The sequence below is a fragment of the Anarhichas minor genome, unplaced genomic scaffold (assembly GCF_050575085.1).
Source record: "Anarhichas minor isolate MPS153535 unplaced genomic scaffold, ASM5057508v1 ptg000062l, whole genome shotgun sequence".
NCBI classification, from domain to species: Eukaryota; Metazoa; Chordata; class Actinopteri; order Perciformes; family Anarhichadidae; genus Anarhichas; species Anarhichas minor.
In genome coordinates, this window is record NW_027466508.1 from 6,357,502 (window position 1) to 6,385,444 (window position 27,943).

At 43.8% G+C, this 27,943-nt stretch overlaps 1 protein-coding gene across 1 annotated transcript; it reads left to right on the plus strand.

Annotated features, from left to right (window-relative positions):
- The first annotated feature begins 62 nt into the window (after window positions 1-62).
- Window positions 63-27,695, plus strand: slc7a10a (solute carrier family 7 member 10a). Its single transcript, XM_076077792.1, has 11 exons — window positions 63-183; window positions 6,279-6,483; window positions 7,779-7,930; window positions 23,817-23,942; window positions 24,747-24,900; window positions 25,031-25,154; window positions 25,646-25,749; window positions 25,888-25,984; window positions 26,125-26,274; window positions 26,795-26,972; window positions 27,064-27,695. The coding sequence occupies exons 1-11, from the start codon at window positions 78-80 to the stop codon at window positions 27,162-27,164; spliced, it is 1,497 nt and encodes a 498-aa protein (XP_075933907.1). The 5' UTR covers window positions 63-77; the 3' UTR covers window positions 27,165-27,695.
- The last annotated feature ends 248 nt before the right edge of the window (window positions 27,696-27,943 follow it).

Consider the following 27,943-nt stretch of genomic DNA (forward strand, 5'->3'; position numbering starts at 1 on the left):
GGAGTGGAGCTTGGTTCAGTCTACGGTATCTGGACCGGACCGAGGCGGGCAGGAAGCGCACTTGCAAGGCGGAGGAGATGGAGGGCAAAGAGAAAAAGAAGAAGGATAATAAGTCCTCCAAGAGCGACAGAGTCACTCTGAAAAAAGAAATTGGACTTTTGAGCGCTTGCGCTATTATCATCGGTAAGTGTGCCAGCTTTTGTCTTAAATCGTGTGTTCACGGAGAATGGGTCGATACAGTGAATTCAGCTACAAGGAGAAAGTGCTTGAGCGGAATAACTATCGTAACCTGACCGGTGTGCAATTGTTGCTTTGATGTTAAAGTTACATCAGGGCACACAATAGGATACAGTCACAGAACGGGTTCCGTTGTTCCGAAACTACTGTAAGTACACTGTATGGAATGGAATTCGCCGTAACCCGTAACATTTAGATATGGCTTAGTAGTCGGACTTTGGCACGAACCGCCTAAATACGCACAGAAAGAGTCGCTTTTACGCGCGGATGGCCCACCTCTGATGTATCGGTCCACTTGGGTTTTATGTGGAAACTGTTGCATCAGTCGTGATGATCTGAATATGGACATGCCTACGTGGCTGGACCTCCTCTTGTTGAACTTGAAAGGCATGCAGACAAAGCACAGCCTCCATATATGTATGGTTCTGTGGAACAGTCGAGCATTAAACTGCCAGGGTTGTGGGTTCCACACCCCGAGTAGCGTGACACCGGGGTAGAGCAAAGCATCAATGTAGTTCCTTGCAATCATACTATTATCACCCGCTCGTAGCCATACAAATGCACTCGTTCTGCAGAACAGCACATTTGCATTAGAAAATGCCTCTATAGAAAGTAACGGTCTGTTTTAAAACGTGATGAGCTGCTGAACAGTGATATAGTGTAACAGTATAAACGACCTCATCTGCAACAAGTTATGCAATATGTGCTCTGATAATGTGACAGTAATGCAGAGGATTCCCCAAGCACCAGCTGATAACCAGAGTCCAGCCTCTACATTTTTGGAGGCAGGGGGAGGACACAGATGACTTAATGACATGACATGAATGTTGTCATGAGGTCATGGAGTTATTTCTGTGCGAGAGATTCTGTTCTTGGATTTAGCTTATTAGAGATGAGTACACTAACTCACCTTTTTTTTTTTATTGTACACTACGGATTGCTAACTTGCATGTTTAGAGTAGGGAGGCTCTACCTTCTGGCTGGTCACTCAAAATATATATCTATATGGTTCACATTATAGTCAGATTAACACATGAACCAAGAGCATGCAGGATGAAAGGACCGGACTGAATGCTTGTGACAGGTCTATACAGAATTTGGAGGACTGGGTGAATGAAAGAGTGAAGCAACATGTCCTGTATGATTAGGAATGTGCCAGGGAAAACTTACAGTACTGCCATAAGATTCCATAACTCCGTCTGTACATCTGCCCTCCAAATGATAAGCTCCTCCACCAGGAGTAGAGGCGGCACCCTCCAAGTAAAAGGGATGTTGCGGCAGATCAAAGTGACTGAAAGTTGAAGACAGATGTTGAATTAATTGAAACCCGGTGATTTCCACAGTGTTTTTATTTTGTTATTTTTTTACAATGTTGATTACTACCCCTGCCTGCTCACATATCCTCATGTTGTATATATTGAGATAAATATGAAAATGGAGAAGTGCTTCGCTGTGCAGACTTGACACACAAACCTACTGGAAAAAGTAATATATAGAGAACAATAGAGGCTGTTTTATCATTAGGGCAAAAAACAAACAGACTGAGATCTCAGTGGAAAGAGGATTAAATAGCAATGTGACATTCAAAAAGTGTTACAAAGGAAGTGCTACAGTGTGGCACTTTCAATAGTAATGTTATCATTTTAATACCTTATCTTCATAAGCAAGGTCACATCTATTGTGCTTTGATAGAGGCTGATACAGTTAGATAGATAGATAGATAGATAGATAGATAGATAGATATGTGCTTTATTCATTATTATTCATTATTCAAATTTGTATGTTACAGCAGCAAGACACACCAAGAAGCAAAGTAACAGAGTAACCAAAAATATTAAGTATTAAAAAATGCACAATATATACAATAGAATAACGGAGTAGGACAAATTAAATATCAAAATATAGAATATATAAGATAAAACAACAAAAATGCACAGTATAATGAAATAGAATAGTGTTAAATTAACTGACTAGGTGAAAAACAGTGAAAAACAGTAGTGCAAAAATTAAAAATCAACCCCAGCAAACGACAGTGTAGCAGTGTGTAATTATGTGGAGGATGATCTGGCCAGAGGTGATTTATTGTAAAGTGTTATAGCAGAGGGCAGGAATGTTCTCCTGTATTTTTTTTATAGGGTCGCCAAATAATGATATATAAATAAATACATATCTTCCATAGTCTTTTATTTAACATTTATATCTGCAGTCCACTTTTGAGCCACACGTGGGAGCCTTAATTTTCCTATCATTCTGATTATTGTAGCTTACTTACAGCAATTGAATCTAATATGACAGTATAGTGTGCATTCTGTTTGTTGTTTTACTGATGAGAGAAAAACACTCAGAGGCTCTTATCTCTGCCTAAAAGCATTTATTTGGTGTCATTTATAAAGTATTAAACATGTGTGTTTTAATAACACTTCGAAATGGCTAGTTTTCCTATTCAAGATAATAAAAGGTGACGTGTAAATGTCAGTAAAAATGGTCAGGAAAGTACAAATTTGCTCTTCTCGCGATTGGGAGACAAGCACTACAGTGAACCGGGTCCCCAGAGAAAAAGTTTGGGAAACACTGCTTTACAGTACATCAGTGAGCTTCGAGGGTTATGGACTTGGTCTACTTTAATGTTGCTGGTGTGAAATTAGTGCTCAAATGACCAGTTGCCAAGTCTTTTTTGTGGTGCACAGATGGAGTGAAGCCTGTGTGCAGCTATTACGCACATACAACTTGAGTCGTGCTACTACCCACCTGATCCAGCCTACTCATATATCCGCCGCTCCATCTAATAAGGTGGACTATTGGCTGCTGCCTCTCTGTGTGCAACTACTACTGCTTACGTTTAGGGGCTGGACAGTAAATTAAATGTATCAAATGACTTACATTGCCCCATTTTACCAGCCCCACCTCCACGCCAGCAAACAATTCATCCTGCTCCACATTTACCCACTGGAGGGAGTCTGTTATCATCACTCCCTGCTTCGTGCCTGCAAATTCTTGTAAGACAGACTCATGGAGAGAAACAAAAAAAACACTGCAAAAATTTCAAACAAGCTTATGGGTTGACAGAAGAGCGTGGTGGTGTATTTCTTTACTCATCTCCACAATTTGAATAAAATGACGATTGATCTGAGCAGTACATTTGAGAAAATTTCCCAGCTAAAGTGCAGGGAGGCTGAGAGGGTCAGTAGGACTCTGATTCATGCTCTTATTCTTGATGCCAAACTTTATGACATAACAAACACAACGTAGGCGTTATGCAATGGCTCTGCATCTCACCACGGCCTCCACAATCAAATGTGACAGTGATAAATGCACTGTTCGGACCTCCTCTCTCCCTCTGCATCATTAGGAAGCATTCAGTGCTGGTCCAATGTGATGGCGTGCCTCACTGGGTTTTAAAGAGCAAAAATGTTTACAGTGGCCAGAGTCATATTTTGTTCTCGAAGACTCCGTTTGTCCCGAAGTTCTCCAATGAGGAGAAAAACATGAACGACAGCGCAAACCATGTTTTGCTTGGACAGCTGCTGTTTGGTTACTTTCTCATGCTTGTTAGTTTTTCTTTTGTCTTTTCTTTTTGTGGGGGTGCTGACATATGAGTGCCAGGCTGGATTTGAACTCATGACACGGTTGCCTATTAGTATGGGCCTTAGCCAACTGAGCCACCAGGGAACCTCTGTTTATCCCTGTTTGGGGGGACAGCTGAGCCAGGAGCCTCAATGAGCCATGATTCCACTACACCACAAGGCCATGTTCAATGAACTGGTTCATCCGACATAACTATGGCCCTGGTATTGGGCATGCTAGCTCATTGGGATGACCATTACACACTAAATACAATGGGACTATAATTAATTGTAAACTATGGCATACACATTATACAAATCACCAGGGAGCTAATTAAGGGTCCGCTGGTTTTCCAACTATCTAACTTGGCTGCTTTTTAATAAATGCAGCAAGAAAAACATATTTGGGTGTGTAGTGGCTATTTGTCAAAGAGAAAAAATATCAAAACAAAACTTACACCAAAAGGTTCACTGATGCACCATTTTAGTCGGTTTGTAACCGACAAGAAGTCCAATGTCCAGTCGTGATTTGCAGTTTAGGTGGATTTCCATATAGTTATCAAAAGCAAACGTTTCCCGTGCAGTCTCTCTGTTGCTCTGCTCTCTTGCTCTGGTAAAAAAACATGTCCCTTCCAGGTGCATCCCCTGACAATGACACACCTCCTACCTAAATTCCTTGAGGTAGACACATGCCCAGCCTTGTGCTCAGAGCCCCTATGTCAACAAAAATAAATACAATAAGAACAAATAACAAAATAATCAAACTAATGAAATAGCTCCAACAGGGTGGCTTGTGATAATTTACCATTATCTATTACCATTACTAGTGTGATTGACATAGACAGAATAGTTCAGCAGCTGGAGTTCAGTAAGCTTGACTCTGCAACTACATGCAATAACTGATTACTGATGATCAACAAAATCAAGATTAATTTCAGTTTAGTACCGTGCAACTAGGGTGAAACTTTTCCCCCTATTTAAGTTAGAGCCTATAAAACTTTACATCTGTTTATATAAGTAAAGACTTATGATAAATGTAAAATGATCAGAAAAACAACTTGGGCGAGATCTATACAAGTCATTATAGTTACTCTTTTTAGGTTTTGCCTAATTATACTAATCTGAAAAGGGTCTGCCCTGCTATTTCATTTTTCTTCTCATAAAGTCCGATCAAAAACTGTGAGAAAGTCACAACTCAGTGTTTTCTGGCTATTATTTTTGTCCTTTGACCCTGTTGACATCCCTCTGAATATTCAATACATGCAGCCTGCAATGCCACAGGATGCGCTGCCGTGTGGTTCGGCATCTTTGCTCTCACCACGCCAACGCAAATCGATTGCCAGCAGTGTAGACGAGAAAAACTGAACTTCTGTCTTCTCTGCCCTTCAACCAATCGATAGGTCAATGGGAAAAAAGATAAAAATAAATTCTGTATCTTACTCTAGATTAACTAAATGACCACAGTGCGCTGTGCACTCTCCCTGGTAGCCTAAATTAATTATAAATAACCATAAAAAGACATTTCCAGCATATCAAATCATTTTCACCTAATTATTTTATACTTAAATTATTACAACAAATTCAAAGCCGACCAGCGTACACCTGCCTATATTCATATGATGTCAAAAATAAAAGGAGTCGTCAAAGGTGTCATCGCGTCTGCAGCTATATTATAAACAGAACGATTAGACCAAAACATATTCAACATATTTAACTACTCCGGGCAGGGTTTTTAAATTTCCGCCATACCCACCCGATCTGTTATATGAGCCCGACCGCACCGCCTAACCCGCAAAAATACACATTAATCAACCAATCCTGAACGGCAAACCGCCAACTTTATGCATTATAGCAGCACAACTGTCAGGAATGAGGACTGGGAGACGCGTGACCTTTGACTTGGTTGATATGAGTCCATTTATTAGTCCAAAACCCAGACCAGATCAAAACCAGTTTCCCGGATGCTTACAGTCCACCAGAAGACAGACATAACGTTGATGACAGGTGTTCTTTAGAGATTGCACAAGTCATTAAATGAAACTAAAGTCAGTTGAAGTGAATCCCTAGAGCTTTTATTTAAATGGTTGGGAGGGTTTAACAAGCCTCTTGGGATTTGATGACAGCGTTGTTTTTTTGTCTAAGCCGCTTTTGTTTACAGCTTTTGAGTTTATTGGTGCCTTTAAACATTTTTTATATGGATATCTTATTTAATTGATCGTTACCGCAGCGGTCCAGGTTTCAACCTTTGCTGCATGTCATCCTCTCTCTCTCTCTCCCCCCTTTCCTTTCTACCACTATCAATATCCAATAAAAGAAAAAAGGTAAAAACAAAAGATTAAATGAATACATGTTGCTTTGTGTGTAATAGGTAGACATTTTCTGCAGAGGTTTATGCTCTCTGACTACTTATTAGTTAAATATTTGTATTATTCATAGGCAAGTGCAAATAACCCTCTTAATCTTTGTGTTTCTCCAAAGGTAACATTATTGGCTCTGGGATATTCATCTCACCTAAAGGAGTGTTGGAGCATGCAGGCTCCGTGGGGCTGTCACTCATCGTCTGGGTTTGTGGAGGGGGGATCTGTGCCCTTGGCTCCCTGTGCTACGCTGAACTTGGTGTCACCATCCCAAAATCTGGAGGAGACTATTCATATGTGACAGAAATCTTTGGAGGGCTAGTAGGGTAAGTACTGTTGTTTTGTCCAGTTACCCTTTGTTTATCTTCACCAGGAGGATAATGCGATTGTTCACATATTAGTACGTGAGTGAGTGAGTGAGCACGTCTGTGTCTGTCCACAGCTAATCTCACATTCTGCAGCAGCAAACAGAATATTTTGGGTGGCCAGCTATGGCAGCATGCTCAAGGACCTCTCGTTGACATCGACAGCCTTGACAGCCTTGTGACGCCTCACTCACCGCTCTTAATCGGCCCTCATCCGGTAGACCCCACAGCCACTACTCTGTGCCCACAGTGGAAGGATAATGTGTTTGGCTAGCGGAACTGCCAGTACTCGCACTGCTGCGTACCTTTCGGTCGCTGCTCTGCAGCTTGCCTACCTTTATTGTTGTGGGCCGTGTGTTTGGCTAAATGCCAACAGCCAACGGAACTAACATTATACACACACTGCTGTACCTAGCCATAACTCAGCCACTGCTGAGCAGCCAGACAGCTTGGTGAGTTTGGTTTTGGCAAGATTGTATGAAACGTCTTGTACGACGCCTGACTTCAATCGCACAATACAGCAGTGGTCGCTGCAGACACACCCGACGGAGATCTGTATGCTACTTAGTGCAAATTTAACACTGTGCCTAAACTACAACAGCAGTTTGTAGTTCAACATCTTTGACAAGTTTCATGTCGAGAGTGTTAGATTGCAGCAATTGTACTCACTTGGTACAGATTATACTGCAACAGTCTGTACACAAGAGGTCTGCCTGTCTGGAACAAATCAGCCCTGAAGGTCTTGTGACTTTCATTTGATCATGCGACATGTCAGCTGATAATAGAGCAGCACTGTAAGACTGAAAAGGTCAAATATGCCTAGCACTGTGAATGCACTAGTTTAGTCCTGTGTGGCTCATTCATTTGCACGTGCCCAGAAGTGCAAAGAAATAATAAAAAAAAATCAAGGTCACAGTAAGATAAGACACTTTATTCTGATAACAATTTGCTACAATTTCCATTCGCTGTATAGTGCCGTTTTCACCGTCTCCTCATGTCTGAGCAGGAGACCAGTCTCCTATAACTGGTGCTAAGATGCCTTTGAGCAAGTCACCCAACTCCAACTGCCGCAGTACAGAGACCAAGAGCAGGAAACTATGGTTGTGCTGGGCAGCTCTTATGTACAAGTGTGACTGCGAAGTCAGAATGTAAATGAAAGAACGCAGCAAGAGCTCCTCGCCTGTCCAAAAACAGTCCACCTCAAAGTGTTACTTTCACATAAGAAATCCTGTGCGTTTTGTCTCTTCATCCCATAGCTTCCTGTTGTTATGGAGTGCCGTCCTCATCATGTATCCGACAACGCTGGCTGTCATCGCGCTCACCTTCTCCAATTACGTCTTGCAGCCGGCCTTCGAGGACTGCCTGCCACCGTACATCGCCACCAGACTCCTCGCCACCATCTGTATCTGTGAGTCACAAACATAGAAAACACTCTGAAAGTCACGATGTGTTTTAGTTATGATTCATGAGCTCTTCTGTTTAGTCTATTTTTGGTTATTTGCTATGAAGATTTCTTTCCAGAGATCATCTGCCAATCAGTGCAGGTCCTTTTACTCACTATGAACCATATGCAACATCACACGTTCAATTCTTCAAACACACTTACATTTTCTTTTAAGCCTACGTTTCATTTTAAGCCTTGCATGTCCTTATATTTGTGAACTGTGCCACAGCAATACATTAAGTGTAATATAACCTCGCAGCTGGGAATGTCTTACCTTCCACTGCAGGAACACAGCATTAAAACAGCAAATGTACAAGCTTTCATTAAGTGGGTGTAGGCAAGATCGCCATTATGTGACGGGAAGAGGTACAACAAACAAAGGTCAGAGATTAACAAACTGATTCAAACAAAGACTTGTCACAGGGTGTGGTGGTGGACTCGAATGCAGGACCAGAGGTAGTGAGAAACAGGTTTTAATGAGTAGTGAACAAAAATAGGAATCGTTACCAGAACACAACAGGGAGTCCAAGCACAAGACAAGAAATGAGGGAGAAAATCTGGCAGGGCAGGCAGACTGGAAACCCGGGAACTGGACGAGCCAAACAGGCGGATAGAAATGGCAATGATCTGGCAGTGAGTGACTGAGAGGCAGGCGTTTATAAAGTGGCTTGAACAGGTGAGGGGAGTTGTGCTGATGAGGAGGGAGTGCTTGATTAGTGATCAGAGGCAGGTGAAGGGAGTTAGGCTGATGATGAGGGAGTGACTGACAGGTAGAGACTGACAGGTAGAGACACAGAACACAGAAGGCAAAGCCTAATCGTGACAAGACTAGTGACGCTCTAATGATTTTTGGAAAAAACACCATTCTCATGGTAGCTCAGCTTTCCATCCAGACGATTGTTAGCGTAGCATAGCATAGCATAGCATAGCATAGAGACTGGCAAAACTATTCACTATTCCTTGGAAGAAATATTTGACACACAGGGCCCCATCAAATAAGTTTCATGTTTTTCCAGATTCCATTAAATTTTTTCCCAAATTCAATGATTTCCATTAAAATTTTTCTGAATGATATGTTTTATGATTTAAGCACATTTTCATCAGAAAAAGTGTCACATCAATGAATTTGATGTGTTTTTAATCAAGGAAAGTGATTCAATGTAGTTATAAAACAAAACAGTCCATCCTTTTGTAAAATAAAGTGCTTTAAATTTAGCTGCTAGTGTCGAATTCCTCTGTTTATTTGGATGACTAACAGACGACCCCTCCCCCAAAGTTTACTTTGTGTCTTGCGCTCCTATTGGCCTCCAGGAGGCATCCCGATCAGATGCGCAAAGCATCTCAGCTGGCCCCTTTCGATGCAAAGTACCAGTGGTTCTACTCCGAGTTACCTCCGGATGTCTGAGCTCCTCACCCTTTCTCTAAGGCTGAGCCCAGCCCCCCAACAAAGGAAGCTCATTTTCGGCCCCTTGCATCTGCGATCACATTCTTTCAGTCACTACCCAAAGCTTCTGAACGTAGGTGAGAGTCTCAATGTAGATAGACTGGTAAATCGAGAGCTGAGGCTCAGCTCCCTCTCCAACCTAACCGTCCGGTACAACCCCCACATTACTGCTGAAGCTCTCTACGCCTAGGTCCCCGTCTTTACCTGCCGCCCGGCTCACAATGCACCCGACCCCAATGCCTATCCCTGCGAGTGGTGGGCCCTTAGCGCAGCTCCATGTAGGTTTTGGGGCTGTTCCCGGCCGAGCTCCATGTCGCCGAGACCTACCAGGAGATATTGCCCCCGATAACTCAGCTTTCACGGTCACTGACGCACTGAAACCCCTCCACCATGTTAAGGTGGCAATTCATTGGAGGGTGAAAAACGCGTATAATGGTAGGGAAAACCCTGATTTTCCTCATTTTGTCAATTTCCACGATATTCAGCATTTTGCAGAATATTATTTTTAAATTCAAATAAAGAGATTCTGCACTTGTTCTCAACAAAGAACGGAGAAGGTCAGATTACAACACACACAGAGGGAGAGTGACTTCATTCTCTACTCAGGTACACATTACTCCACTATATCATATCACTACAGCATTTAGTTGTTTCATGCTTTATTATGATTCTAAATATCATATATAGAACATTTAAACCAACAAATATAGTAGAGCAAAGGAAAACGCTTTTGATTTTTGATTGACTGTTGATCCGTTTCTACCAAAAGCTAATCCCAACCTTTCCTAACTGAAAATCTGGTTGCTGTGGGCCAGGTGAGTCCGGTTGATTGGCTCACAAAAATGTGTATAAACAGAAGAAGAGTCATTGATGGAATTCTTGGTCGTTTGCCTGGAGAAAGTAGTTTCAGAGCGTTCCCTTGGTGTATTGATACTGTGGCTGACTGGTTAACATTCCTATCGGCTGCTCACTGCGGGTCTCTGCCTCCGTCACCATGACATCCTGGTTCAAAGTATCACACTTCAGACCTTCTGCTGCTTTCGATATCCAGGTCGCCTGATTGTATGACCCAGAGTGACGCCCAGTGAGGAAAATATCAGAGCAAACTTCCTTTCCTAGCAACTGATCTTATGGTAAAAAGGTCAGAGCACACTCGATTAAAGAAATATTGATTGAGCATTGAATGATGGTAGATCATAAAAAGTGCTGGTAAAACAAATGAGAGCAAGGAAAAAGCACAACAGGTCCCTGTTTAGACAAATCTGTCCATCCAGCAGGATAAACCTGAGCACCCAGAGACCAACGTGTTGGGAGTGAGTGGCTAACTTGGTGGGTAGAGGCTCTTTAAATGTAAAGCAAGGGAAAAGCCACGGAACTTGAAAGGCTAAAACAATCTCTGCAAACCAAATCCAGCTACTTTCATCTCATGCCTTGAAGATATTATGATACTGTGATAGTTCACAGTGTGCTGACGGCTGTCATTGTCATTTGAGGATTCCTTATGAAACGCTGTGATCTATTTCCAGCTTCTAATCTGACTAGCGCCCTTCCTTGAAATATTGTACAGTACAGCAATCTGTATTTTAATAGCCAGTGGCGAAAGCAGATTGTGCATATATCTGTTAGGCACGCCAGCCAGTTTGGTCTTGTCTGAACTGGATGCAGAAACGGGGGGATGGACGGCAGAGGGCTGGGGATCTGTGCCTGAATCTGTGTGTAGGTGCCTGGGGTTTGCAATTACAGAGCACGCTGGTGAACCGCCACTATTTTTGGCGACAGAATGTTACAACCGAAGGGGCCTACTTTATGTGTGGTGTTTTTATGTGTTGTTCTCTTGAGTGTGGGACGAGTTTGTGTGTGTGTCAGTATCAGTGTCAGACTATATAATGGTGCCAGCCTTTGTGGACGCCGCTAATGAGAGGGTATGTCTACGCCATTGTGCATTGTTTCACAGTGGTTACCGTGACGCTCCTGTCACGGAGCACCATGTAAACAGGAAATGGGCAGGACACCTTGCACATCGATGATGGAGAATCCCATTGGCCAGCTGACATTCTGATTGGATGTTTGATGTTCCTATTGGCTGCTTGGTAACGCCTCCGTCCTCCTCTCTGGTCCACAGCATCACACTTCAGACCTACAGTGAGATTGTATCTGGGACCAGCAGTTATATAAGTTTCAATCAGTGTGAGTGAAACTTTATTAGCAGGGGAAATGTCCAAAAATGTCCGCTTCCACAGCATCCTGATAACAAATGGGGAAGGTTTTCCTCTGAACCCGTGGATGATAGAAACATTGACAGTGTACGGTTTGATAAGTCTTTTCAGTATTGCTCCATCATCCTTAAACACCAACAGCAGACATGTCACTCCTCTAAAACTGGTGGTGTAAACAAACGTTTAGTTAGTTATCACCACCTACAGCCTTTACTGAGAGAAGATGATGGATTGCTATTTTAATTCAAAGGTAACTCATCCTTTTAGCCTTTGGCTTACACAACTCTGCGTTGAGTGAGTCACTCTGTAGAAGTGTTCGTAAATCGTAAATGCACTTCCCGACATAAACCATACACCATAAAATGAACCCCAGAAGCAAAAACCTGTGTGAGACAGCAATCAACATCAATTTACGGAATAAAAATGTGCAGTATCTCGGCTCTCGGGGATAAATTGTTAACATTTTTCAGCGTTTGGTGGTTTGTCTGAAACACTCAGTGAGATTAACCGGATCAAATGTTGTTCTGCATTGCTGAGTCTTATTGAGGCCCCTGTCGTGTCCACTGAACTTTTCTTTGTGACAGGTTGGTTTATGAATGTGAGTCAGCCTAGATATATGTCCCCCCCCCCTTCTTTCTCCCTTGTGTGTGTGTGTGTGTGTGTATTTCAGAAAACCAGACCTGTCCAGTTGTGGGTTTGTAGTGTTCTTCTAATAATAGGAGCACTGACAGCCTACAGCAGCACAGTCATGCCTATTTCAGGAGATAACGGCACTTTATTCTGTCAAACGTGGATCACTTTAACTAGATACAAATCACCAATCTGCATGAAGTACTTGTTCCAGTAATGAACAATAGAATATCATTAATTTATGTAACATCATACCCAACAATCACTCAAAATGTGATAATGTTTTTCTTTTCAAAGCACGAGGGATACACGGCCTGATTCTCTCTTAGTTGTACTGAGGAGAAACAGCAGTGGTAGCGACTGTTGTCCATTCCAGTGCAGCAGGGAGCCAATTTAGTCACTTGTGTGCCACATCAGTGTGGTGGTGCAACAGTGGAAGCAAGTGAAGGAGTAGGAGTTGTGTTGCAGCCAATTGGATGTTAAATGTTGCCCACTGGTTTTGATGGATGACTTTGAAATATTCCATAAAACAACCCTAAGAAATTGCGCCATTATTCTACTAAAAAAATGTAAACTTGTATTTCATTTAATGGAAGAAAATGATTTTACATTTACAAAACTAGAATTACCACCTCACAGTTCACATCCATGTCTGTCCAAATGTCTTCCTTTCATAATTTTATTCTATTACACATTTGTGTGAGATTGTCATAATTAGCATTCCCTCAAGGTGTTCCTAACAAATAACAAATAGATACAATAAAATTAGTAGATATAATTCGACCTTCGATGTGTCCTGAACTGCCAGAAGCGTAATGCCTTTCACAGGCACATTGTGTACTGTTACAGCCCTCCGTACAGTCAGAACGATACAACTATGGGCACAGGGTTGACACAGTTCACATGCTAAGGATATAAACAGACATCATGCCTAAGTTACTCTTTAACGTGGTTGAGTGACTTCAATTTAATGTTTGCAGTCCTAGACTTCCACAGATTCCCTTTCCACATGTTATATTGGATGCTGCACAAACCTACTTTGAATTTGATTGAGGGAATGTGGTCTGACAGTAGACTAATAGCTACAACTAAACAAGAAGGAAATCGGGGGATAAAGTGTTCATCCAGCTTGTTCACATTGCCAACTCCTCACATACGGACGTCTGGTCGTCAGGATCCATTTAGGTTTAGGCAACAGAACTACTTGGTTAGAAACCTGCCAACAAAAACAATGATGAATGTCACTGTGAATCTGTTCCTGTCAGATTCCTACATAGGGCAGGTCTTACCAAGAAAAAAAGTGGGTTTCATAATCACGCACCAGCTTGCTGTCGCCATGTTGAGAGCCGCTGGGAGGCAATCAAAATACTCCCAATCCTGCATCTTGCACCTGTAAGTCTGAATGGAAGTTAAATAAAGACAAATTAACAGTGATGGCTTGGTGCAGCCTTCCTTTTATACCCCTACACTACATCACTGACTGTACTATGTTAGTTGTCAGCATGTCTTTGACCCAGACTTAATCCTGTAGATTTACTGTAGTCTGAGGGGAGTCTGGAGTCAACTTGTGGTGGACAGACAGGACTGAGGGGTTATTGCCACTTCAGTGACTCCTGTGACCAGATCCTGAACCGAGAGGAGGCGTTCCTGAGGTTAAAGCCCCCTGATGAATCTGCACGAAGTTGGGTTCAGAATTCATTAAGAGTAAAAGCAGTAATTAGTTTAGTATTCTAGTGCTGGGGCAGCCTTCAATAGAAGCTGTGATGGCAGGACACAGATTTACCTGCGTTGTCGCATTCAAAGCCTGCTGGCACCTCCTTCCTGTCAGGGTTAACATAAAGGAAGTAGGGGGAGGAGGTGGTGGATGCGGTGGGGGGCTTCACGGGAACACAGGAACGGAAATGCATGCAACACCCCAAGGGTGACTGACTATAAAACACCGCGGTGTTGTAGGGAAAAAGCTCTAGAAAAAGAGAAAGCTCTGCCCGGTGCCACCGATACGTCCTGCCAAAAATTCACATGTGTGTGTGTGTGTGTGTGTGTGTCCGCTCCAGCGGAAGGAGTTTGTTCCGATTTCTGTGGTGGGAGGGAAACCTTGCCCCGGTGATGGATGACATGGTCGATAACACCCGTCACCCATATATGCACACACACACACACACACACAAACACACGTATATCTTCCTCGAATCCAGTCGCCTAAACCGCTTCATAATCTCTAGCTCACGATTTGAAGTGCCACACTAATCTGAGTGCACGTGAGTTCAAAAGTTCAAAAGTTCAAAGTTTGCTTTATTGTCAATTCCACAATGTACTGAACATACAGGGGAGTTGAAAAGACATTTCTCTCTAGTCCAACATATAAACATATAAAGTGAATACAGTGCAATAGATTACAAAAAACATTTAGACAATATATATATAATAAGAGAAAAAAACAAAAAAACTATCAATCTGTATTTAGCAGCAGTTGGACATGGAGAGTCTTAAAAGAGAGGAGGGAGAGAGTTCAGAGAGTTCAGCTTCTGAACTTCTGTGAGACACGGGCAATGGTCAGCAAGCATGAAGGCTGAGGCTGAGGTAGAGGGATTTACTAATTATACAAGTTAAACCCCTATTTCTCCCCGTTAAAGGCTTTTTTGGGGGAGTTTTTCCTGTACTGATGTGAGGGTCCCCGGACAGATGATGTCGTATGTGTACAGATTGTAAAGCCCTCTGAGGCAAATTAGTAATTTGTGATTTTGGGCTGTACAAAATAAATTAAATTGAATTGAACTCCCTGTTGATATGGTACGTCATTGAGAAGACAACAAAATACTGGGTATGCGTTTGTCACTTTCATGTGATACACCTCCTCACAACCACATACAGGCACACACACACACACACACACACACACACACACGGGCCACTTTAAATCAGGATTTGGTTTGATACTTTAAAATCTTTTAAGGTGGTTGTAGAAATGTTCAGATTGAATTATGCTAAATTTAGAAAGCCATGTGTTTGGTTAATGTTGCACAGCCCTTTGCACTTCACCGAAAGGGCAATACTCTGAATGAAACAACATGTAGAGAATCTCCTCCACACAGGATTTAATGGTTTATTGTGCTGATTTTCTTTGTGTATAACAAAATGATAATTAAAAGACAAATGTATTACAGTGTTCTTAAGAATACAGAACATTATGATTGTAATATCTGTCATTGTTTGTTTAACCTTTTGCGTGATATGCACTTTATGTTAAGGCCACAGTATTTAATTTAGTCCTCAGCCATGTCAAAAGTGATAAAGAAATGTCCATTACGTTTGTGTAACGAGGTGCATGTCTGAAAGTGATTTATGACATCACAACATCCAGCACCATAAAGCAGTCAGCATAGTATACAGCATTGTTGGGAACCTAGAGGAGCGTGTTTGGTTATCAGCATCTAAGAAACTAAATTCTTGACATCAATAGAATTATTAATGTCAGTAACAATTATTAATGATTATTAATAGTAACGGGGCACCACCCTGCGAACAGGGACCAATAACCAAACAATAAAACTAAGTCTCATAATTAGCGTTCACTCATAATGTCAATAGTCTGAGTACTATTACACATTCAGAGTGAAAGTGAAGGTTTAAGTTCGAGCACAGGCCACTACATCCAGTTATTATTACACACATATGCACAAGTAATCACAGACGACTGCTCTTTAAAATATAACAGAGTTTATTAAATCAAAATAATAAATGATCAAATCAAGTACTATCAAAATCAACAAACATTATCATACAATTATATATCTAATACCTAAAGTCAAATGAATAAAGTGGGGTAAGGATATGTATATAGATATATGTACATGTGTGTGTGTGTGTGTGTGTGAGTGTGTGGAAACGAAAGGGGGGGGGAGCTACTCAAACCGTGATGGTACGTAACCTAAAAAGGGGCGTGTGAGCCTACAAGCAAAGATGGCGGAGTCTATTGACCCGCGACAAGATAGCTGAGAGGTGGCTACGTGTAACCACGTGGGACGGCGCACAATGTGGGTTGGGACAATAGATTACGCGACCACGTGTCTGAGAGGTTCACCCAAAATCAGTGAATCTAACTATGTGTGTGCGGGTTAGTAGGACGAGAGGGAGAGAGAGAGAGAAGCTCTGAGCGCGGTGCTCGGCGCTGCAGTGAGAATGTGAGGAACAGCTGATCACTCGTAAACTCTGCGGTCGGATTCTGAACCGACCGGTCACGCTTGTACGGTGATAGTTGCGGTTCCAGATCTCACTCACAGAGCCGATTTAAAGAAGAGAGAATAAAACCAAACAAAATAAAATAGTCCCCAAAACAAAACACATCTTTATCACTGCGGTGAGATGCGAGTATTGCTCTCGTATCACCCCGAAACTCGGTCGGCGAGACGAGGTTCCGCCACCGTGGTTTTGGTCTTTGAAGTGATAAAATCACAACCTCCACATCCACTAGCAGCGACGGATCTAATGCAAACAGTTACATCAGGAAATACACAATATAACGGGACTCCGTGGTCCGCGATGCTTGCGCAATAACACGTTATAACACGACAGTAACTTAACGTAACAAGATACAGGAATAACAACGACATAACAAATAGGCTAAATTAAGCTAATGCTAAGTTAAGCTAAGCTAGGCCCAGATACCAGTAACTCTTACTTGTAGAAGCTTCGTTCGGTAGGGTACGTTTCCCGTGGTGGGGATCACTCAGTCCTCAAGTAGCCGCTGGCTCTCGGTGGCGCGGCCTCGGGGCTGGCTGGCGCAGACTCGGCCTCCTCGCTGCAGAGAGGGGCTTTTTAACTTCGGCTGAGGGACGAGGTTTGGGTCGTCCTTCCCGGAAATCTTCGGCGAGGAAAGATTGTTACCTTCTGCCGGCGGTGTGTACACAAAAAGGGTGGGAGAACGGGGCATAGGAGTTATCCGTTCTCGCACTACAGGATCCAAAACTCAAAATAAAACACAGTCTGTTCGACCAGCGAATGTTACATGTGACCTGATAGGATTTGATGAGGCCGCGGTTCCTCGTGGATCTTCTTGTCCCCTGGACGAGTCCGGAGTGAAGAGGCCTTGTGGACCTCCTGACACCAGCATGTGTCCGGGGTGAAGAGAGCCTTGTGGATCTCCTTACACCAGCGGTGTCTGGACGGAAGAGAAAGAATTCTAGCTGTGCTCAGGCTTATAAACCAGGTGGCACAACCAGTGGGGGGGCCCTTTCTTGGCCAATGAGGGACCAGCATCAGGTTTCTGCTGGAGCTGGAGGGTGTGGTCATCCGGCATGAGGTTTCTTGTAGACCCCATGTCAGGCGTTTTGGTGAAAGGAAGGAACATGGCTGCTCCTTTGTTTGAAAAGCACGTGTGAAGGTCTCAGCCAGCCAGGACAGCAGGGTCAGATCCCAACATCCCCCCTTTGGTCTGAAGATCGGGGTGATGGCCACGGTCTTTAGAGCAAACCAAGGGCTGGCACGTGCATCCATGTGGTGGGAAACACTGTCCAGGTATTCCTGAGAACCTGAAGAGGTTAGACAGTCCAAGTATTCCGGGAACTAAAAGCAGTGGTTAAAACAGTCAGTGTTCAGTGTTCATAGAGTTCAGAGTTCATGGAGTTCGGAGTTCAGAGTTCATAGGGTTCAGAGTTCATTGGTATCTGGGCTGATGACTAAGGTGGCATCTGGGCAGATGACTTTAACTACCTCTACCTACATCTACTATCATACACAATTCAAATCATAGGTGAGCAAAAACATTATTCCCAAATAATTCAATCGCTAATCATGATTTTGTGATAATCCTAGCATTGCGGTATAGTGTCAAAGAAAGTAACAACCCAAATAAAACAAAACAAAACACAAAAGAGAGAAGAGTAGAAAAGTAGAAGCAGGTGAGGGGGCGGGGAACAGTGGTTACTGGTTCTACTCCTAGACGAGACTGGAGTCCGTCGGCGGAGCCGTCGCAGTTTGGTTAAAACGTGGTGTTACGAATAGGAGGGAATCCAGTCTGGTCTGTAGCTTCTGGATGTATTTGTACATAATATGTGCGTTTATCACTCTGATCGGTAGATTTAGAGCGAGTTCTATGTCTAAGTTTTAGGATCTATCGCTATTGGAATTGCGCTGCCAAGACTATAGGCCAGAGGTACCTGTGAGGGTTGCATAACAGTAGTGGTAGCAGATTTACGGATTTTGTTAACACGGTCTAGGGTGACCAGCTAGGCTGGGGTTTAGAGCGGCTCAAGCTGTTGACAGATGAGCTGTTCTCTGATGAGGTCCTGCATTAAATCTGACTGCTACGGCGTAGGTTATGTCTTCTTTGGTCACTTCTGGTAGAGTCTCTAAAGCATGCAAAGGGTTATGAGAGTGGAGCGTAAGTTTACAGTCACAATGAAAGTTTTTCAGGTCTTGTAAATGTTCTGGTTGAAGTTGGATTTGTTAGCGGTTAGTGCATGCCTACAGGGCGAGTTGAAGCATGCAGTTAAACGTTAGTAGTCAATGATAAGCCGGATTTTCTGGTTGGTTTCAACACTGGCTAGATTGGCGAGTTGCACTCCCTGCGAAGTGCATCTCTCTAAGTTTCTGTTGTCAGAGCCTTCACCCCTCGAGCTGTTCAAGTGGCGAGGGCTCATACCACCACGTCACCGCCAGCACTCAGGGAAGCGTCGCGAACGGCTTCATTCTGTGGTGTGTCGTGGCGGGCAATGGTGACATTTCCCCCGCCCCTCCCCCCTAATTAGAGATGGAGACAGGTCCCCCGCGCAAATCAAGTTCAGTTCCCTAAAGCGGGGCAGGAGCTGGAAGAAAAACCTCGTGCACTAGGCATCTTCTGTCCCCTGCGGCACTGGCGACTTGACACACCCGGACGATGACTCAGCCGAAAGAAGGCGGTGGCTTCGTTGAACAAACTGGAGGTGGATCACGCTGACAGAGCAGGATAAACAAGGCTTAGCTGACAAAGGATTTTCCGAACTAGGGTGCTGGAAGGGCCTCTAAGGTTGTGGTACCCTAGAGGTGTATGCGAAAGGTGGGGGGGGACACATTAGGTTCGTTTCTGACCTGGAATCGAGTAGAGCAAGTGTGTTATGGCCCCCCAGTACGACTGAAATATATATATACACACAGGGCATTGTCTTTGTGAACAAGGTCGCCCAAGAAGGTTAAAGAACAGGGGGGGCGCGCAATTGGGAGTGGTCGTTTCAGGGAGTGTGCTGAGTTCTCTTCCCCACCCTACTAAGTAGACTTGAGCAGCAGAGGGGAAGGTCACTTGGCTTAGTCAGGTGGGCTGCGAGTCGGTGTCGGGTTTTCTGACGAGTGCGGTGGCATTACCTGATTTGGACCCTGAGACAGTCATCAATACTCGAGTAGCGAATATTTGGATCGAAGCGCTCTACGTCCTTCGTGCGGGACTCTATGTGATAGGTGCGCAGGCCCTGCGCGCGGAGAGGGCCTAAACCGTCTGAATCGCCATAATTATTAAAATCAAGGGGAGGGTGATCTACCTCTCCCCGCGTGGGAGAGGGCGTTCGTTCTAGGCGTACACTTGACCTATGCGGAATGTCTCGCTCGCCTGTGGAAGTGGGCTCGGACCCACTTAGGTCACTCAGGACCTGGGAGTACTCCCCCCTTCTCCTGTCATCAGAGAGGGCGAGTTTGAGGAGTCCGGAGTGAAGAGGCCTTGTGGACCTCCTGACACCAGCGTGTGTCCGGGGTGAAGAGAGCCTTGTGGATCTCCTTACACCAGCGGTGTCTGGACGGAAGAGAAAGAATTCTAGCTGTGCTCAGGCTTATAAACCAGGTGGCACAACCAGTGGGGGGGCCCTTTCTTGGCCAATGAGGGACCAGCATCAGGTTTCTGCTGGAGCTGGAGGGTGTGGTCATCCGGCATGAGGTTTCTTGTAGACCCCATGTCAGGCGTTTTGGTGAAAGGAAGGAACATGGCTGCTCCTTTGTTTGAAAAGCACGTGTGAAGGTCTCAGCCAGCCAGGACAGCAGGGTCAGATCCCAACATCCCCCCTTTGGTCTGAAGATCGGGGTGATGGCCACGGTCTTTAGAGCAAACCAAGGGCTGGCACGTGCATCCATGTGGTGGGAAACACTGTCCAGGTATTCCTGAGAACCTGAAGAGGTTAGACAGTCCAAGTATTCCGGGAACTAAAAGCAGTGGTTAAAACAGTCAGTGTTCAGTGTTCATAGAGTTCAGAGTTCATGGAGTTCGGAGTTCAGAGTTCATAGGGTTCAGAGTTCATTGGTATCTGGGCTGATGACTAAGGTGGCATCTGGGCAGATGACTTTAACTACCTCTACCTACATCTACTATCATACACAATTCAAATCATAGGTGAGCAAAAACATTATTCCCAAATAATTCAATCGCTAATCATGATTTTGTGATAATCCTAGCATTGCGGTATAGTGTCAAAGAAAGTAACAACCCAAATAAAACAAAACAAAACACAAAAGAGAGAAGAGTAGAAAAGTAGAAGCAGGTGAGGGGGCGGGGAACAGTGGTTACTGGTTCTACTCCTAGACGAGACTGGAGTCCGTCGGCGGAGCCGTCGCAGTTTGGTTAAAACGTGGTGTTACGAATAGGAGGGAATCCAGTCTGGTCTGTAGCTTCTGGATGTATTTGTACATAATATGTGCGTTTATCACTCTGATCGGTAGATTTAGAGCGAGTTCTATGTCTAAGTTTTAGGATCTATCGCTATTGGAATTGCGCTGCCAAGACTATAGGCCAGAGGTACCTGTGAGGGTTGCATAACAGTAGTGGTAGCAGATTTACGGATTTTGTTAACACGGTCTAGGGTGACCAGCTAGGCTGGGGTTTAGAGCGGCTCAAGCTGTTGACAGATGAGCTGTTCTCTGATGAGGTCCTGCATTAAATCTGACTGCTACGGCGTAGGTTATGTCTTCTTTGGTCACTTCTGGTAGAGTCTCTAAAGCATGCAAAGGGTTATGAGAGTGGAGCGTAAGTTTACAGTCACAATGAAAGTTTTTCAGGTCTTGTAAATGTTCTGGTTGAAGTTGGATTTGTTAGCGGTTAGTGCATGCCTACAGGGCGAGTTGAAGCATGCAGTTAAACGTTAGTAGTCAATGATAAGCCGGATTTTCTGGTTGGTTTCAACACTGGCTAGATTGGCGAGTTGCACTCCCTGCGAAGTGCATCTCTCTAAGTTTCTGTTGTCAGAGCCTTCACCCCTCGAGCTGTTCAAGTGGCGAGGGCTCATACCACCACGTCACCGCCAGCACTCAGGGAAGCGTCGCGAACGGCTTCATTCTGTGGTGTGTCGTGGCGGGCAATGGTGACATTTCCCCCGCCCCTCCCCCCTAATTAGAGATGGAGACAGGTCCCCCGCGCAAATCAAGTTCAGTTCCCTAAAGCGGGGCAGGAGCTGGAAGAAAAACCTCGTGCACTAGGCATCTTCTGTCCCCTGCGGCACTGGCGACTTGACACGCCCGGACGATGACTCGGCCGAAAGAAGGCGGTGGCTTCGTTGAACAAACTGGAGGTGGATCACGCTGACAGAGCAGGATAAACAAGGCTTAGCTGACAAAGGATTTTCCGAACTAGGGTGCTGGAAGGGCCTCTAAGGTTGTGGTACCCTAGAGGTGTATGCGAAAGGTGGGGGGGGACACATTAGGTTCGTTTCTGACCTGGAATCGAGTAGAGCAAGTGTGTTATGGCCCCCCAGTACGACTGAAATATATATATACACACAGGGCATTGTCTTTGTGAACAAGGTCGCCCAAGAAGGTTAAAGAACAGGGGGGGCGCGCAATTGGGAGTGGTCGTTTCAGGGAGTGTGCTGAGTTCTCTTCCCCACCCTACTAAGTAGACTTGAGCAGCAGAGGGGAAGGTCACTTGGCTTAGTCAGGTGGGCTGCGAGTCGGTGTCGGGTTTTCTGACGAGTGCGGTGGCATTACCTGATTTGGACCCTGAGACAGTCATCAATACTCGAGTAGCGAATATTTGGATCGAAGCGCTCTACGTCCTTCGTGCGGGACTCTATGTGATAGGTGCGCAGGCCCTGCGCGCGGAGAGGGCCTAAACCGTCTGAATCGCCATAATTATTAAAATCAAGGGGAGGGTGATCTACCTCTCCCCGCGTGGGAGAGGGCGTTCGTTCTAGGCGTACACTTGACCTATGCGGAATGTCTCGCTCGCCTGTGGAAGTGGGCTCGGACCCACTTAGGTCACTCAGGACCTGGGAGTACTCCCCCCTTCTCCTGTCATCAGAGAGGGCGAGTTTGAGGAGTCCGGAGTGAAGAGGCCTTGTGGACCTCCTGACACCAGCGTGTGTCCGGGGTGAAGAGAGCCTTGTGGATCTCCTTACACCAGCGGTGTCTGGACGGAAGAGAAAGAATTCTAGCTGTGCTCAGGCTTATAAACCAGGTGGCACAACCAGTGGGGGGGCCCTTTCTTGGCCAATGAGGGACCAGCATCAGGTTTCTGCTGGAGCTGGAGGGTGTGGTCATCCGGCATGAGGTTTCTTGTAGACCCCATGTCAGGCGTTTTGGTGAAAGGAAGGAACATGGCTGCTCCTTTGTTTGAAAAGCACGTGTGAAGGTCTCAGCCAGCCAGGACAGCAGGGTCAGATCCCAACAGCATATATGAAGTGAAGCCGGCAATTCAGTTCAGGCAGCCCATCTCAAGCTCTTACCTAACATGCCGAACCCCACCGAACAAAGCACTGAGCTGAGCTCCATGTAGTTAATGCTGTACATATTGAACATTTACATACAATAGTCTATTATTCCATGTGAGCTGGCTGACTGAATTGCAGTTATAGTACATTGACTTTCAGACTAAAATCCGTGGTATGATGTGTAAAGGATTGCACACCTTAAAGTTGAAAAAGAAAAGAAAGAATTGCACAAAAGTCTCCCTCTTTCCTTTTTTTACTCTGAGCTGGAAGCCCGATTCACACTTGCTACTGGGTTTACCGCTCACTTAACACTGTAATGAGTTCAAGGGCTACTTGGAATTTGGCCAGCCCTAGTTATGGTGGCAAATATGCGCTCGCACACGCACACGCACACACACACACACTCACACACACACACACACACACACTATATATGCAAGTAGGAAACGGGAAGTAGGAAGTGTTTAATTCTATAGACTTCTGTCTGTTTTGTCAGGAAAGATGCGTTGTTTTTTTTGTGCTGACAAGAGTGGAATGTTATGTGCAGTGCGAAAACGCACAGACCTTAGAGCGTTTGACATAAATATGAAAGAGGCAGCAGAATACATGTAGTCCATGCATCCAGCCGGTGAATACCTTTGCTGCTTTTCCTTAAAGGTTAGGATTGTATTTCATAAAAGTGTATCATGTTTTTCCTCCTATTAGTGGAGGTTATTATTGTAGTGGAGGCGGTACTTATACAGAACTGTGAGAGACCTGCATTTATAAGGCAGAGCCTGTCAGAAACATGACTCTTTTAAAGTACATTAAGTGTGTGTGTGTGTGTGTGTGCGTGTGTGTGTGTGTGTGTGTGTGTGTGTGTGTGTGTGTGTGTGTGTGTGTGTGTGTTTGTTTGTCTGCGTCAGTATTCCTGACCTGGGTGAACTGCTCCAGTGTCCGCTGGGCGACAAGGATCCAGGATGTTTTCACTGTAGGAAAACTGCTTGCTCTGGTACTCATCATAGTGGTCGGACTCATCCAGATCTGTCGAGGTAAACACACACATGCACGTTCTGGTAAGATGAACTCCTCAACATGATTTCTGTGGACATATCTAGAAATAGTGCATTCATCGTTTGATCACTGATTTTATTGTAATTATTAGGAAAATGTTGAAATAACAAATACTGAAAATCAAATAAAAAATATGTAAAAGAACAGAGGAAATTAAATATACCACCTACATTTTCCACAACAGAACGGGATAATGACAAAGTTCCGCATTACCATCATGTGGAACATTACAGCATTAGAACTCACTGAGACAGAAAATGTATACAAACAAAATAAAACTTTTAAACAAAATGTACAGCTTATCAAAATTATCCATTTCTGACAAAAGCAAAATAGTTTTATAGTGTTTCGTGTAATTTGGGTGCAGCATGCATTTTGGGAAAAAACAAAACAGTTCAGAGATTAAAAATGCTAACACTGTTGAAAAACGTTTCAACACCTTTATGTGAAACAATGAACCAACAGTATTTAGGTTTGTGTTTGTTTCTAATGAGGTCATTTTGGAGGAAAGCTCCTGTCAGACTGTAAATCCTGTCACAGCAGATTGTAATGACACTGCTGACCCCTGGTGGACATAAGTAGACATAACATGTAAAGTTCTTTAAGTCAAAAAAAACAGTGACAAATGAGAAAAATACATTTATTAAGTAACTTCGAGTTTTATAGATGTAAGCAATACTATGGTGATGAACAAGTGAAATGTTGCAGTAATACTTTATGTGATATTATAGAGGATCCTTTCACTGTTTCATCCACACATCCCTTCCTCTCAACTTCTCCAGGTCACTATGACGCCCTTCGGCCCAGTGTGGCTTTTGAATTCAGTCAGGACCCCTCAGTGGGACAGATAGCGCTGGCCTTCCTTCAAGCCTCCTTCGCCTACAGCGGCTGGAACTTCCTCAACTACGTCACAGAGGAGGTCGTGGAGCCACGCAAGTACGCCACATGCACAGCATACTACTTCTTATCCCTTAGTTCAGGACTTTATAATTGATTTGAATTCAGTCTCGTTAAAGCTCCTGAAAACAACACCAACTTTTCGAATTATTGCCATTATTTTTATCAGGAACCTGCCCCGTGCCATCTACATTTCCATCCCACTGGTGACCCTTGTCTACACTATGACCAACATTGCCTACTTCTCCTCCATGACCCCCGAGGAGCTGCTGGCCTCCAACGCTGTGGCAGTGGTGAGCAGCTCTCCGTCTCTCCATGAATGTATGTCTCATACAGGAGCTCATAGCAGTTTATATACTGTTTAACAAGAGTCTCAGTTGTCTGGAAACTGGATGTCTGCTGAAGCTGAGAATCGTAGCACGAGACAGACCTCAACCAACTAATTAATTAGTCAATAAGATTAAAGTTTACGGGTAAAGTTTTTTTTCATGATCCCAGAGGGAAAACTGGGAAACAGTCATGAGTTCAGTATGTGACTACTTTCCTTTGTGGGACTTGAATTACAAGCAGTGTCCTCGAAAAAGGATAAAGCCGTTCTTAGAAAATAAAATTAAAGAAAAAATGTTTCTAAGTGAGCTAAAGAGACGAAAGGTCCAACATTGCATCTTTCAGTGAAATTAATAAATGAACGCATTACTGTCAGGGACTGAATGACTGAATCAGTAAGTCAATTATTCAATTATTTTCTCAAATATCTGACCCATCAGATATTGTGTTGTTCCAGACATTCGGGGAGAAGCTGCTGGGGATGTTTTCCTGGGTGATGCCGATCTCTGTAGCGCTGTCCACCTTTGGAGGAATCAACGGATATCTGTTCACCTCCTCCAGGTAGAACACACGACATGCCGAACCTACTTTCATGAATGCCCTTTTATGCTAAGAGTTACTCCTAACAAGTAGAGTAAACCTGAACACGCACACACACACACACACACACATATGCATAATGTGTCTGTCTCTCTGCAGATTGTGTTTCTCAGGCGCCAGAGAGGGTCACTTGCCTTATCTGCTGGCTATGATCCACCTAAAGAACTGCACTCCTATCCCCGCCCTGCTGGTCTGCGTGAGTGCCGCACTCACAGTTTAGCCTACTTTGTCTCACTCACACAAACTGTGTTTTAAATGAATATGGTACTGTTTTGCAGTACTTTAAAAATAGTTCAATATGTATTTGACCTTTGACCTTACCTTCACCTCCCACAGTGCACTGCCACCATATTCATCCTGTGCATCGGAGAGACACACAACCTGATCAACTATGTGTCCTTTATCAACTATTTGTCCTACGGCGTAACCATTGCTGGCCTCCTCTACCTCCGCAAGAAAAGACCCAACCTGGTCAGACCCATCAAGGTACGGAAGGCTGAGAACCACAGACCCGCTGCAGGACATGACAGAATGTTATCAATTCATAGCTCTCGGTTTATTTAAAAGGGACGCGCAGGGACCCCTGTGCCAGAACTCTTATGCCACCGCTTGAATATTAACTTTTCATCCGATCATTTGTAACTGGGAAATCGTGTTTAAAAATATTTTTCTTAGCAAAAATCCAAAGCTAAGGGTACCTCTTGACAGCAGAGCACAATGAGGAAATGTCAAAATAATATAACATAAATGATATAGCTTACATAGTGAGATAACAATGAGCCTCTTAGGAATTGTTATTAACAACAAATGGGGTCACACAAACACAAACAAGTGACAAAGTGTATGTCTAGTCTTTTCCTATATCTTCCAATTGTGCAGACAATAATTCAGACACATACAGGACTGTATGGTTTGGACCAATTATTAATAATTACTGAATTGGCAATTGTAGTTAAAATTATTTTTATTATTTTAATATTAATTATTATATTTTTGTCCTGTGCAGGTAAGCATGTTGGTCCCCATCGCCTACTTGATATTCTGGGCTGTGCTGCTGTGCTTCAGTCTGTACTCTGAGCCGGTGGTTTGTGGCCTGGGAATGGTCATCATGCTGACTGGAGTCCCTGTATACTTTGTGGGTGTTCATTGGAAGGACAAACCCAAATGTGTCTACCGGCTAGTCGGTGAGTTGGGCTGTGATATTTGAATATTTATTGATATGTTAGCAGTCGGCCCGTGATAATAACACTCCTCCTGTTGTCTTTTGCATTGCAGAAAGAGTCACATACATGGGCCAGAAGGTGTGTAATGTGGTGTTTCCTCAAGAAGACCTTTCAGAGACTGAACCCCTCACTTCCTCCAAAGCCACTGACTGAGCAATGCAGTCAACCGGGAATTCCCTTTTTACATCGGGACTTGCACTTCCATTTACATTTTTTTTATTTTTTGCGTTACAATGTTTCACATCGGTTAGTTTGTGGATGTTGAAGGAAAAGGTTTTCGTCCATGTTCTTGCACAGGTGCAGCCTGAATGGGGCCGCGATGAAGCTCCAGTATAAAAGAAGTGGAGGGTTACACTTAGGACAGTAGCACGTTAAACCCTAAAGCCCCGAAATATGATTTTACTAATTGGTTGATACTGTTCCTCCATTCTCCTCGCCAGTATGCTGAGAGATCTTTATCTCATCTTCTCCCTTCTACTCACTCAAAGAACCTCCGTCCGTCATCTTCTGCTTCACTGCCAAGATATGCTTCTTTTATGATTTTAACTAAATCCCTGAGCTAATGTGCCTTATGAAGCGCATGTGTTGGTGTAGTGGATTAGTTTGTGCGGGTATTTGGATCGTGTAATATCGTATTGAGGTAAATATGCAAGCAGTTTCTGCACTTAGCAATACTTCTCTATTACTGCTGCTACCTTCAGCTCTGTTTATTCACTAATTATTCACATGATCTTTACTGTTTTTCAACTATGGATTAATACTTTTTCTGTCTGTATCTCTGCTTGGCCACAGTGTCAGGCCATTCTTTTTACTTTACACCCCGTTCTCTCTTTTTTTATATATACTATAACACTACATTCTGCTGAGAGATACTTTGGGTGCCATCATGTTATTATTAGAGATTACATACTCATCATTCCCCGCAATATTTA